At 39.4% G+C, this 14,237-nt stretch overlaps 1 protein-coding gene across 3 annotated transcripts in view; it reads left to right on the forward strand.

The window, feature by feature from the left end:
- Positions 1 to 14,237, forward strand: part of BEND4 (BEN domain containing 4) — a 32,315-nt gene that overhangs the window by 11,652 nt on the left and 6,426 nt on the right. Inside the window, exons 3-4 of one of the 3 annotated variants that reach the window (XM_016160753.2) lie at positions 6,936 to 7,027; positions 11,261 to 11,501. In XM_016160753.2, the coding sequence (XP_016016239.1) occupies positions 6,936 to 7,027; positions 11,261 to 11,501 (333 nt within the window). Of the gene's footprint in view, positions 1 to 6,935; positions 7,028 to 11,260; positions 13,393 to 14,237 lie in introns of those variants that run through there. The other 2 variants (XM_016160754.1, XM_016160752.2) reach the window with 2 other exon arrangements.

Below are 14,237 nucleotides of genomic sequence, written 5' to 3' on the forward strand. Positions count from 1 at the left end.
CCCTAACTTACTTTCCAAACTGACTTGCAAATATAGGCAATTAAATACTTTTATCCCAAGGAAATATCATTAGCACATTTTCTGTTGTATTAGATTATCACACTAGAAATTAGTCTGTTTGAAGTTTAAATTTTTTAAAAAGAAAAGGTAAAAATAGGTTAAAAGAAAAAAGGTAAAGGTATTTGGATTAGGAATACAAAGAGCTGAGAGGTTATTAAACGAAGGAAAGGGATGGGGAAACTTGAGTGGAGAAGGCTTCAGGATAGAGTAGTCACCTTTACAAAGCTTACAGTCAGCACTAGGTGAAGAGAACTCACAAGGGCGAGTCAACGTAAAATATTATTTCATCTAATATAAGACCCCATTGAATATAAAACACACCAATACTTATATGTTCCACTACAAAGGAGAAAAAAAAGAAAAAAACACTGCAGATTACAATTGCACATTATAATTATCTTTGAACACCAAATTCAGAGATTTTAAAATATGAAAAAATGTGGGTCTTACAACCATAAAATATGGTAATTTAAAAATAACTTTCAAAGTAAAATAATTATGATGTTAAAAAACTTGAAATTTCCTAAATGCCAAATTTAGGGAAGAGATACTTGGCGTTGATATTATTAAAGAACTTTCTACTTTTTAAAAGTTATATTTATGATCATCTCAGTTCACCCTCATAACTCTATAATACCAAGTCACTGTGAACACTGAATACTGAACCATTACTCCTGGGGGAAATACAGAGCTAGGTTCCTATGAGCCTCTGGTCACATAACCTTGTTTTATGTAATTTTTGTTGAAAGAGACCTTATTTAATACATAGAGTTGGATGATTAATGTTGAATTCACTGCCGAAGCACTATAACTCATGCCTGAATGAAGCTTATCTAACACATATTTGCTCAGTAAGGTACATCACAGCCTTCTTGCACTCATGAACAGTAGACGACACTATGTTTGGAGTACATTTTAAATGGTGAAATTACAAAAATAAGCACAAAAATGCAAAAAATGTGGCACTAAATAGACCACGAGGACACTTGTTTGTACTATGAGAGCTGAAATAAGGCAGAGCATTACCTAGTTCAACCTCAGGTGGAATGTGTGCATTGGCTCCTCAAATTTTTCAGTAATCTGCAAGTGGACTGCAAGAGCCCCACAAATATTGAATGACCATTACAAATACGTTTTAGAGTGGCAAATTTGCAAGTACAAAATCCATGAATAATGAGGACCAACTAGGGTACTTACCTGGAATTATGCAGTTCTGATCCTATTAGTCCACAGTTGTCATTTTCTAAGTAAGAAGATTTAAAGAAAGATAAATCAGTAATGTCAGTTTTTAGGTAATAGTAATTTCACCAGAACAAAAAGCCCTTGGAGTAAATGCAGTGTAGATTTGCTATTACCTCCAGTGCTCTCACCACCCTCCAAACCCACACATGCCCAGAAGTGCCCGTGGAAAAATGCTTGGTCGACTTCTGGTCCTGAGAACCATCCTGATGATATTTAATGTGTATCAGGACAATGAAGAGGTGTAAATATATTCTGAGTAAAAAGTTAGGTCAAATGATAGGAACATAGCAGAATAAAGAATTAAATTCTTTTACGTAGAATTTGATAAAAGTCATCACTTTTACTATAGCTTTAGGCGATATTGAGGGAGCACATGAGTGAAGAGAATGAATTTGGAGTCAGACCTGGATTTGGATTTCTGCTCTTGCTACTTGCTACCTGTGATTTTTGGCAAATCACTTAACCATTCCAAGCCTGTTTACCCTATCTGTAAAGTGAGGTTAATAATACTGTCATAATGTTGGAAGTATTACATTCACTAAGTAGCAACTGAGTACCTCCTAGATCTTTTAGTAAATGGAGACTCAATAAATGGTGACTTAAAGAAACAGAGGGAAACTTCTGTGCCTAGTAGTACAGAAATCTTAAGTGGTTTTCTTAGATTATAAGTGATGTTCCTATCTTGTAAGGAGGTTGCTATTTAGTGACTCAGGTTAGGAATGTCAGATCCACCCATAAAGCATCCCTTAACCAGTCAGTCTCTTCTGTGGATCCTACCTCGTACATATCCATCAGTCCTCTTGCCCCATTGCTTTCCTCTGGGCCTGCCTCACAACTGGGCTATTGTAATAACCACTTGGCTTCTCTCCTAGACCCCAGGCTCTTCCCACTGAAAAGACCCATGTCACCTGCTGCCAAAAAGTCTCTAAAGACTTTATATAGTTTCTGAATTGAATTCCATCACCCTCAGCAAGGCACACAAGGTCCTTCATGACATGGATCTTTTCACGTCCATTTTTATAAACTGCACCCTCAGTTCCCACCATACACCAAACATTCCAATCCCACTGGACAATTTGTGGTTCCTGAGCAGCCATAAACTTTTATGTCTCTGGGCTTTCCATATTCCTATTCTTTTCAGTCTAAGGACACCACTTGAGAAACTCCTCTCATCCATCAGCACCCAGTTCAGGTGATACTCTTCTATAACAAATCTTTTACCCAGGCAAAATTAACTACTTTCCATTGTACATCAAGCATATTTCTGTTAAAGCAGATATCAGAGGAAGGTTTTACTTTTTGTGCATCTCTCTCTTCTGATGGCCTGATACAAGGAGAGGCAGGCCATGTACGGTCTTTGAGGGCAGAAACTAAGTCAAAGTCATGTCTGTATCCCCAATTCCTAGCCCAGTGTCAGGCATGTAGCATCTACACATGGCAATTAAAATAAGCAGAAACAGAATGTTGTCGTTATCAAAAGCATAGCTATGCATCTGTAGGCCGAGTAACACTTAAAGCTGTCGTTTATTCCTAGATACTTAGGGTTCAGGAGCTTATACTTTACAGAGACAATGTAACTAGGACACTTAAAGTTGATATCAGCACACAGATGGCATGGTCATCTGAGGACAGTAAATAATTTCAGTCTCCCTATAATATTGTATGTGGTATATATCTGGATAAATGTTTTAAGACAATTATATAGCAAAGTAGATTAAATAATGCTGGAGGAATGAGAAGGGAAACTGATCAAGACTCTAATACAGTGATCTATAATGAAAATTAGGCACTTGAGACCCAAGTACCTTTAAGATGGAAAAAAAAAACAATTGGAGCCATTCCCTTGAAAGAGTCTTCCTTAACACGCAGACAACCCAACGGTCAAGTCAGCGAAGTCAGTTACATGGCCTCTCCAAGTAATTCAGTAGGTTCCTAGTTGTAAAATAGCAACAGCTTTCCTTCGGCAGTAGTTGCTAGGTGTCTTCTGCTTTGCAAGTGTTATTTCACTTTATCGGCACAGTAACTGTTTGAAGTAGGTAATATCCCTGTTTTACAGATGGATAACAGGCCAAGAGAGGTTAAGTAACTTGCCCAGGATCACACAATTCATAAATGCCAGAGTCAGTACATTAAGAACAAAAATGGTACCCAAGAATTACCCTGGGACCAATTCTCCAGCCTTTTTTGTCAGTGAACTGTTATATAGTACTATTATCTTAGAATGTCAAAGCCCCCTGTCTGTGTAGATTTAACAAACTGACCATGATGAAAACAAGCCATCCAGGCCAGGGGGCATCTTCGTTTTTAAGGGTAGCATGTTCATCTAGATAGCTTAGATACATGATGGAATATTTGCAACCCATTCCTCTCAGTTTTTACTTTGTTGATACAAAAGATCTTCCTACTTTGCTTTTTTCCTCCCAGGTATTTTATACTCTTTCCAGGACTGTCTGATATGCATTTTAAAATGTTACTACATAGAGGAGGATAAAATGATAAATATCAATATCAGAATAGGTACTAGGGACATTAAGGTACCTTTATATCTTCCTATTCCTTTAATAAGTTACTACAGTTTTGAATTTCTCATTTATTTTCTCATTAAACCTATGAGATGTATCTGACTTTCTTTGGCAGAAGGCATGTGAATAAATGAAATCTACCCAGTGGGTTTGAGGTGGTAGCTTCTCTAGCTTCTCCATCAGCAAGAGTGACTTGCTTAAAATTCACAATTTGCACAAAGAGACAGTTAGATGTGAAGGCCTCTGAGGCACGAGCAGCTCCTTGAGAATCCCCTTGACTTTTTTTGCTGCCAGGAAGCCCTGACCTCACTCTTTCCTAGGAGACCAAAGGAGCTTGGCTGGCCTGGACTGCACAAAACCGCACATGGCCACTTACTCCCCATTTGCAAGGGCCCCATGTCTTCACTCAGAAATTACATAACATGCCCACAGAAGTGTAGGGTAGCAGAGCAGGAGGACAAGAGGTCAGGAGGTTTTCCACAATTCTCCTTCCAGTGCCCCGTGCTTCTCCCAGGCAGGCAGCATGGTGTTGTAGCTGTGGGTAAGTATAATACGTTTCCTTCTCCTTTCATCTCCACTTTAAAAGACACAACTATCATCACTTTCCAGACGGATTTTTTTTAACAGAAAATATTTAACTTGATTCTACAGCTTCCTGTGTGAATTTAGGCAACTCTCCAAAGAGCCCCCAGTCAAGAGTAATGTTCTGAATCTCTAACACCAGAGGCGCACTCAGCTCTAGGCTGAAAAGGATCCTGAAGACCTGTGCCTTGTTAAGGATCAAGGCTGGGAGTTTGCCACGGAGGGACAGGCAGGCAGGCAGGCGGGGGTTACTCAGAGGGCCTGGGGCAGTGACTGTTGCAGTTTTTTAACAATTGGCTAAATAGAGCCTTGTCTTCAGTTTTCTTGGCCTTTCAACCTTAAGCCCAGATGTCAACCTGCAGGACCCATTTGCCTTAAATAGACTCCCTACAACCAGCCAGTAAATGCATCTGGAATTCCGTCATCTTCCAGCGTGTTTGAGTCAGCTTATAGCCTAGCACTGCTGCCTGAATATAGGGGTGTAGAGAATGGGAGAGTTGGCCTCTGAGCCATTCCAGGGATGGCTGAAGTTAACATACAGCAAAAGAGAGGGGAGACAACAGATATGCAGACATTCTTTAAACAACTTTTAAATTATAATGCATGCCCACTGTAGAAATCCTTTAAAATAGTTTTTACAAGGATGATGAAGGAGAAAGGTAACATTACCTCAATTCTCATGGTTACTTATTATTCATACTTCCGCTTATCTCTTAACCAATCTCTTCTCTGCACATAGTTATTTTTAACATGGTTGAGATCATACTAAATAGTTTTGTAAGTATTTTTGTGCTTCGTTTAAACATTTAAATTAACATATTAATGACTAAAATACAGGTAAAGAATCAAAAGAAGTTTCGTTCAAATCCTAATCAGTTAATGAGTATTAGGAAATTTTACTAAAACTTCCAAAGTAAATCCAGTGACATACGTAGTTATGTTTGATTCTAACTACAAACCGTGAGGACAGAGCGCTTTTAGGATCCTCCTGTTCTGTGTTGAGAAAACTTAGACACAGGAGTTAAAAATGGAGTCCCTAAGGCCACACAGTTAGTGAAAACCAGAATTCAATTACAAACCTGTTTCCTGACTCCATTAGTTTCTCAAGTCTTCTGCTTTTTACTTTTAATTAATGCCCATTGCAAAAGATTCCTTCTCACTCACTATGGAATCAGTAAGGTGGGTTAGACTTTGAACAGGCTGGTGAATGCTTGCCAGGGTTTATTAGACTTTGGTTTAATAAAAGGCCTACTTCAAATTGATACAGATATGCCTTCTTTTTGTTGACTTTTGTGGTTATTCAACGAATGCTTCTTCAGTTTGAAAAGCATATTTAAATGTCTATATTCTAGAGTGCCTGTGACACAGGACTGACTGTAAGACACAGGTCTATAATGGTGGTTATTTAAGAAAATACTTTTTGGCAAGAAGAAAAAATTTTTAACCTATTTCTATTTCCTATCATTCAAAAATCTTCAAAAAGATGTTGCTATAGTTTTTGATTTGTTATGTCACATGTGTTGTCACCTGAAAAATCCAAAGCTGTTAGCAGTGGATAAAAATGTTAATTTCTTTTGCTGTCTTTAAAAAAAAAAAAAGTGAGAAAAACAAAATGAAGAAAGTTCAGTGGTGATACTCTAAAATTGGGAGTTAGGGTAAATATTATTTTCTTCAGTGTGGCAAAAACATCTTGAGAAAACACATAGCTAAGACAGATTAGTGGCAGTAATAAGTATAAATTAGATTATTAGCTCAACTACCAAGACCTTTAAAAATAATTAGTTAATACACCTCAACGGGCTATAGGAATTATTTATGCAATGGTACAAAAAAATGTCAGACTCCATGTTGGGTTATTATCTGTTTGGTTTTAATGATTCTATAAGACTAAGCCTCAAAAAAATAGTGCCACAGTTAATTAAATGCATAATAACCACTTACGCATTTGGACAAATGAATTAATTAATTTTGAACTGGACAAAATAAATTTGAGTTTCTTGAAGGAGAGAGAATGGGACACTTATAGTAAGAACTGTGTGATCAGGTATATTCCTGTTGGGAAGGAGGACTAAATCACATGGCATTACTGCTTACTGAAAAACTAGGCATAAATATGTCATTAAAAATGAGTATTATTGATTAAAAACTAGTGAAACATTAGTTTTCAGTTCTTTAATTTTAAAAAGCTTCATTTGGTTGAGTACTAATGTTACAACTTGAGTCAAAGAAGAAAGACAAGACATTTCTAAGTTGTTCATTGTCACTGTTGTTGACCCAGATTCATCTTACAGTAAGTTTGACTTGAAAGTTTTCAGTGAATTGTGCTGAGTCTGATCTCCCCAAACTGTAGCATCTGTTCTGTATTTACAAACTGAAATCTCTGTGGATGTCAAATACAAGATTCCATTCCTTTAGAAAATAAGTTGGTTTTTTTTTAGAAGTTTACACCAAAAATCTTTATAGACCTTAAAGTTTTTATTTTTGTGGCAGGGTAGCTAATGTGTAATCATTGCAATTTCTTTCACCCAGTACCTTGCCAGACTGTTTTAGATTACTTGAAGACGGTGCTACAGCATCACAACCAACTCATGATCCCACAACCAGCTGATCAGCCAACTGAGGTAGGTCTCTAGTTAAAAGATAAATGTTTTTCCATTTGGAATTTCCTTAAGATGAAGCATCTTGATGGCTTACCCATATGTACCAGAACAGCTTGGCTAGCAAAATACATTTTTGACTCTCTGAGATTTATGGGTCTACTACCTGTGGGTATATAGACTGTGGCGAAAGATGGTGCATGTATTTAACTTACAAAGATTCAGTTCTGTACTGAGGAGAATTACAGAGAAATAGCAATTTAAATAGGGTGGGCAATTTTTCCACAATTATTTTGGCACAGAGGGGTATTGAAATGGGAGACAGCAACTCGTCCTTCCCTCAGGGAGAGCCCATCAAGAACACCTCTTTCTCTGAGGCATCTCCCATGCTGACTGAGACTCTCAAGGGTGTCAAAAGATGTTTTCCATACATCAAGGCCCCTGAACATGAGCATTTCCTTGATGGGAGAGACTACAGTTTCTTCCAAAGCATAGAAAAAGCAGTTTGGTTTGATGGTAATTGTATATCTTGTTAAAAACATGGTATGTTTTCCCAGGTTTTTTCAAGGCTCAGTTTGGAGTATGTGTTATTTTCATCTTAGGGACTTTAGAACACAAATCCCGTGGAAGAAACAACTGCACTGTAGCTTACTGGAGTTATAAATGTCTAGAATTGATAACAATAAATAATACTCTAAGTAGTTAAATTTCCTTCATTTAGCAAGGTGAGTTATTCATGCTAATTAATGTAGAATGTTGACCCTCTCTGTCATCTTGAAGTCATATAGCCATTGGCATTTCCTTTGTATAATTAAAGTATCTTAAAAGTTTTACCCCCATGCTTACCATTGAGTAAATCCAGCTACACACTTGCTGTTCCCACCTGACCCCATGCCTCTCTGCTGAAGAAATGCAAGAACACCCTACATCCCAGTTCCCTGCACGTAAGAGACAGAGGATGAAAAAGGTGGAGTCGGTCTAGTGCAGATTGAAGTTCCCTCACCTTCAGCATGGCCTGAGACTTGTTCGGCAGTTGCTTCCTTTCCCTCTAATTTGAAAGAGAGATCTCCAAGGTCTGGGCCTTTTCTCCAACTCACGCCTGTACCAAATTCCACCACACTTATTTCAGCCTTTGTGCATACCCTGCACCCCCATGGGAAGTGGTGCCCCTCCCCCTCGCCGATGCCAGCTCACCCACATCCATTCTTTCACCTAGCACTGCCCTCCCTCACCTAGGACTTCGTAACATCAGTTTTTCCTTGTCTTGTGCACTGATTTCTCTCCTGCTATTGGGTCATTTCCCTGAGCGTCAAACACTCAAGTCTTCTCACCCTGAGAATAAGCCTTCTTTTGATTCTCCCTTCCTCCCCCTCTAAATTATTGTGTTTTTTGCGTGTGTGTGTTTTTTTCACCTTCCATCACCCAAAGCATCTCCTGTCAACACTTTGATTCTACACCACAACACATGGTCTGTATCCATTATCTCTACCCTCTTAGTTGTCATTTGTAATCTGGCTCCACCTCTACTACTTGTCAGATTGCCGTGCTTGAACACCCTGGCGGCTTTCCCAACTCCAGTGCGGGGGCCCTTTCTCCACCCTTGGTCATCCCCAGGACCTCACCCTCCTCCTCCTTGTTCTCTCTTTCTCTTGGCCTTACTGTCAGAACTCTCCTAGTTCTCTGTCCTTTTCTTAGCATGCTTCAAGACGTTTTCCATCCCCTGTTCTCCAGAGTTTCATCTCCTTCTCATGCTCTCAGCAACCTTTTCTCTGGTCAGTTATGTTCTGTTTCTGAACATCAACTCCATGTCAGTTAACAAGCCCCAAATCTAGACCTAAACCACTAGTCCCCAGGGCTCAACTCTAGACCAGTGTGTGTCCAGCTGCCTGACCAACAGTGGGATGTCCATGCACCCTCAAACTCATAATACTTCCTCCAAATACCCATTCATACTCCTGTTTTCCTTGCAGTAAAGGCAGCACATACACCAGGCAGAAATTTCTGACACATTGCCGACTCTTTCCTCCTCATTCCTGACATCCACTTATTTTACAGCCATGTTGGATAGTCTGTCTTCTCTAGTTCACTGTCAACAGAACTGTTGCAGCAGGTTCTGTCTTCATTCTCCACACTGGAGTTACTTTGCTAAAATTCAAATCCAAACAAATTGTCATGTGTTTAAAATCCTTTGATTGCACCTTAGAATAGGGCCCACCACAATTTCTTAACTTGACATTTTCATTATGCAAAAAGGACATCTGAAAAACTCACTTCCTCCAAGAAGCTCGCCGTGATTCCCATACCCCTTCTGCTCTCACAGAGCATATTGTTCATGTTAATGTACACTTGTATCTTGCATTTGGTTATGAGTCTGAAGAGATAAAATAAGCACTTGTTATCTTGGTTTTTTCAAAGTCGACTCAACTATAGGTCAGAGTTGAATAACCTTTTGGTGGCTAACTAAAGAGAACATGCAATCAGAATTCTATAAAACATAAAAATAGAGAAATGCCTACATCTCCTCTGGATAGAACTATTTAAACTTTAATTACCCATCATCATTATTATTACTATATTATTTTTATTGTCATATCAGTCATATTTTCTCATTTATCACATTTTATTTTTATTAACTATGTATGATAAATCTCATTTGCAACATAGCGTTCTAGTTGTTTTGAGCTGTAAATCGCTTTTTCTTTTCCTTTTTTTCTTTTTCTTTTCTTTTCTTTTTTTTTTTTTTTTTTAAGAAAATTACCTCCAAATGGTATTTCTCCATTTACGTGAGCTACATTTTATGGAGATATGCTATACTCTAGAAGAGCTGCAAAGCTTTTTTAGCTGAGTAGATTTTTTTAAGGGTTTCAGAAAGCTCCTTCCTTGGATTGTCAGCTCCTTTATCTCAAGTACCTCACATCTTGAAATAGACACAGCTCTGGGTTGAGGGATGAACTGAATTTGGGGACAGGGTTCTGAGCTCTGCCTTTTGACTTGTGAGACTTTGGGAAAGTATTTAACCTCCTTGGCCAAACAGCTACAGGAACCAAGATTCAATTCAAACCCAAGCTGACTAATTTCAGTAACAAACCATGGAACTCAAGTGCCTTTCTTAAAAAGGAAACTGAGCTACACTACTGCTAATTCAAGGAAGGGTGAACGCTGAAGTGATGAGCTCCCAGGATATAATTTGGTGACAGTTTCATAGCCAAGTCTAGCTGTCTCCTGCCTGTTAGCTTCTGTGCCATTTACTCTTCTCAGCATTTAACTAAACAGGGTTTTATTTTTGAAATAAAACCCTATCAGACCCAAACAGTGCCAAATTTATAATCTGTACTAAATTTGCAGAGTTGTAAAATTGAATGTGTTTTCTTTATTTTGTACACCTTAATTACTGAGGAAGGAGTACATTAAAAGTGAGATCATGGGTTAATTAATTTGTCCTGGACTGTAGAATTTTATGGACAACTAGAACTAAAGTAATGGTTGTGTAGGTGCAATTGACTAAACATGGCTTATAAATGTAACAGAAATTCCCATAATTAGTCCCACTGCAGCCGTTTAGCCAGAGAATTTTATAGCAAACATAAATTATGAAGGTGAAAAGTAAGAAAAATTTTAAGTTGACATAGTGGCACTTGCAGAAGCTATAATTTGAGGAAACCTGGTTTGTGTTATTAATATGGTTTCATTTTTGTTTTGGTTTTCTTTTTGCAGTTTCCACAACTCCCCCTTTTTTGAATGTACTTTTTAATGTTGTTTCCACTGTAATGTAATCAATGGCTATCGGGTGTTAAGTACATAAACACAATTTATACCTTATGAAAATAGGCGACCAGCATCATTTCTCGAAGTACTTAACTGCCAACCAAAGGGTGAAGAGGCCTATTTGATCACACTCTTCAAAGTCATTTCTGCATATTTTAATAGATTGAAACAGAAGTTTACGGGTTATATTTAAATAGTGTTCCCTGTCATTGGATCTTGACACATTTTAACCTACCTGTTAAAATGCAAGTTATAAATAGCTCCTCTTTCAAAGGTGTTCATTATACCTCATTGGCTCTTGTTATAGAAAATGCAAATGTAATTTGAAAAGTGCCCGTTCTGAGTGTGAGCAATTACTTGTGCTCTTCTGTACCTGGTTCATTGTCAGCATAACCACTTGGTTAAAAAGCATGTTTGCCTTTGAAATGGAGATTGCCTGGGCTTCTGGCTGGCTGGCTAAGTAGGTAATGAGAAAATATTTCACTTTTCCAGGGAAGCAAGCAGCTGTTGAACAACTATCCTGTCTACATAACGAGCAAACAGTGGGACGAGGCTGTAAATTCTTCAAAGAAAGATGGGAGAAGACTTCTTCGATACCTCATCAGATTTGTATTCACAACAGATGAGCTTAAGTACTCATGCGGCCTCGGGAAAAGGAAAAGGTCAGTGCAGTCAGGAGAGACGGGTCCTGAAAGACGCCCTCTGGATCCAGTTAAAGTAACATGCCTCCGAGGTACTGCATCCTTCCGCTCAGTGTCGCCATCTGTGATCTCATTTCACCGCATTGGCTGTGGCTCCCTGTGCAAGTGTTCAGCCTTTACTATATCTTGGTTTTTCCCACTGAGACCTTTTAGGCTTCATGTGGCCCATCTACTTAGTATTAAGATGTTCTTTAAAAAAATCTTCGTTTGCTTTAGCCTTGGTGTTCTCACTGAATGGCACATAAGCATTGTATAGCACCTCATGTTTCACACTTTAAATTCACATTTTCTTTGCTGCCAAAGAAGGCCACCTCCAGCAAAACTGGAACATTGGGAAATATGCACAAAGGAAGGGAAGATGTGGATTTTTTTTTTTTAATTAGTAAAATGATATAGCCTATTTCCACTTGCAGCCTGTGGCCCACCCCCTCCCCTAGCCCACCTAGCTACCTTCTGAAGAATAATTGCCCCAACTCCTTAAATTTATTTACAATTAATTTTCCTTAGTGCCTAAATTACTCCTTGCCCAGTCAAACTTTATTCTGTGTGTTTTTAAGTGTCTGTATTATTGCTTAGGTAATACCATTTCTTCAATATTAACAGCTGATTAATTTGCAGCTGGTCCACACTTGGTAGACTAGGCAGAGGGTGAGGAGGAAGAATTAAGAGATAAGCAGTTGATTCAGCGGGTGCAAATAAACACGTAGACAAGTAGAAACATAGTGCCAACAAAAACACTGCTCACACCTGAAAAATTCATATCAAAAATTTCAATTAACCTATGTAGTCCAATAGTAATTTTATTGCTGGGAAAGCCTTAATAATGATTTACTCTGGACAAGGATCAAAATGTTTCCTGGCAAGGATATCACAGTGAAAAACATGATCACTGATCAGGCCTCGGTTATCAGACAGGACACTCACTCCTGCACTCCCTCCTGGGGTGCCCATAATGCTGCTTGGCTTGCCTAAGATATATGTAGTCTTTGTTAGCAGCTGAGATTCCTCAGGCCCACCCTGAACTGCTGATTCACAAGCACCCCAGGTGATCCTGATGCAGGTGGCCCATACTTTAGAGAACTACCTGGAATGGAATCACCTGTAGTAAATAGGCACAGGTGCTTCAGAGCACTCACTGTAGGCCAGTCAGAAAGTTCTACTAACTCAGAGTGGGTGTGATGGAAATTTCTAGGGTTTGTCTGGGCAGACTAGCCCAGTAGTATTCCTTATTTTCAAACATCATCAGAGATGACAGAGTTACCAAGAGTGACAAGAGGCAGTGGTGAGCTTGGGGGCTCTGGAAGATGCCCTCGTGCTTCTGAGGGAATTAGGATAAGGGGCCTCAAACACTGATAACCCATTCCAGAAATTTTTATTAAACATTTTATATTTTAACTAGCAAGTCAGTAAAACTGAGGAATTAACATACATCCCAAAACACCAGTGCTGCTGCCCTGAGAATGCTGCCAGACCCACTGTGATGCTGATGCCGTCCAGGCTGCCTAACCAGAATCTGCGTGCTCCAGCTCATGCCTCACTTCCACCCAACCCTTGTTTGGAGACTATATAGACGAGAGACGGTGACTGTCTGTGTCCAGGGCAGTTGGTTAGAGCATTTACTATGTCTGTCCAAAGGGCTGAAATCTGGGGCCTCCCTGTGACCTAGATGGGATTCCCTTCCTAAGGGTTTTGGTGACTCCAGGGGTGGACTTCCCTGTTGTGGTGAACAAATACAACAGCCAAGGAAGCCTCAGGCCATTGGACACTTTAGTGATGGAAAGGAGGATGCCTCAGGGAATGAAATCAAATCCTTGGCTGACCTGCCCCCAAAAATGGTTTGACCATAGAGGGAAGAAGACCTGTGAAGATGCTTCATGTAGTAGAATGAGCTCTGCTTTTAGCTTTTAATAAACTGTCACAGTATTAGGGAAAGTCCTCTCACAGCAGTGGATGCTGAGGAGGGTGGAAGTGGAAGGTGTCACAGAGCAGCATGTTCCCCAAGTAGAAGGACTGCAGTGTCCCCATCCATTAGCTTTTATTTCCTCTCATTGGTACTTTGAGTCTTTTATTTTCTTGTGTTCATGTGAGAGTTGGGGATCTGGACAGAGGTAGGAAAACTACTTAAACAGTTATTGAATACTTAGTGAATATAGCAGGAATTTGAGGACAGAAGAGGACTCGAAAACAGTCCCTGGATTCTGTAGCTGATACCCCGGCTGGACAATTGTGAATAGCTGCAAACAGGGAAAATAATAGAAAGCAGACTAAATAGCTGAGCCCTGGAGGTCCTAGAATACCTCCTTTCTCTCTGCCCAGCATTATAATGGCAATGACTTAGGTTTGAGGATTATCCTTAAGGGTTTCCCAGGCCCCGCACCCCAGGATAAGCCATCTGGTTCCTGGCAGTTTTGCAGGGTGAGGAAGTGAATAAACAGTTCTTGCCCCAAGGAAGAATGCTGGGGGTGGAGGGGGAGAGACTTAGGTGAGGTGAATAAGTCTCTCACCTTGGTCACAAAATTGAAGGAAATGCAAGCAAACTTGGTAATGCCCCACATCTCTGCTAAGCTAGACTGCTAGATGGGCACAGTTCATTCAGTTCATGAGATTTTTCTCGTCCAAGTACTTGAAAGCATTAGCTTCTCCTGAGCATAGATAGAGATGAGATGTCACCAAAAAAATTCAAATAAATCCAATTCTGTAATCAGAACGATTGTCTTGTAGAGGGAGCACTCTGCTGGAGAGCAAATGGTGTGTAAATAGCAGTCGCC

The sequence above is a fragment of the Rousettus aegyptiacus genome, unplaced genomic scaffold (genome assembly GCF_014176215.1).
Source record: "Rousettus aegyptiacus isolate mRouAeg1 unplaced genomic scaffold, mRouAeg1.p scaffold_m13_p_10, whole genome shotgun sequence".
In the NCBI taxonomy this organism is placed as follows: Eukaryota; Metazoa; Chordata; class Mammalia; order Chiroptera; family Pteropodidae; genus Rousettus; species Rousettus aegyptiacus.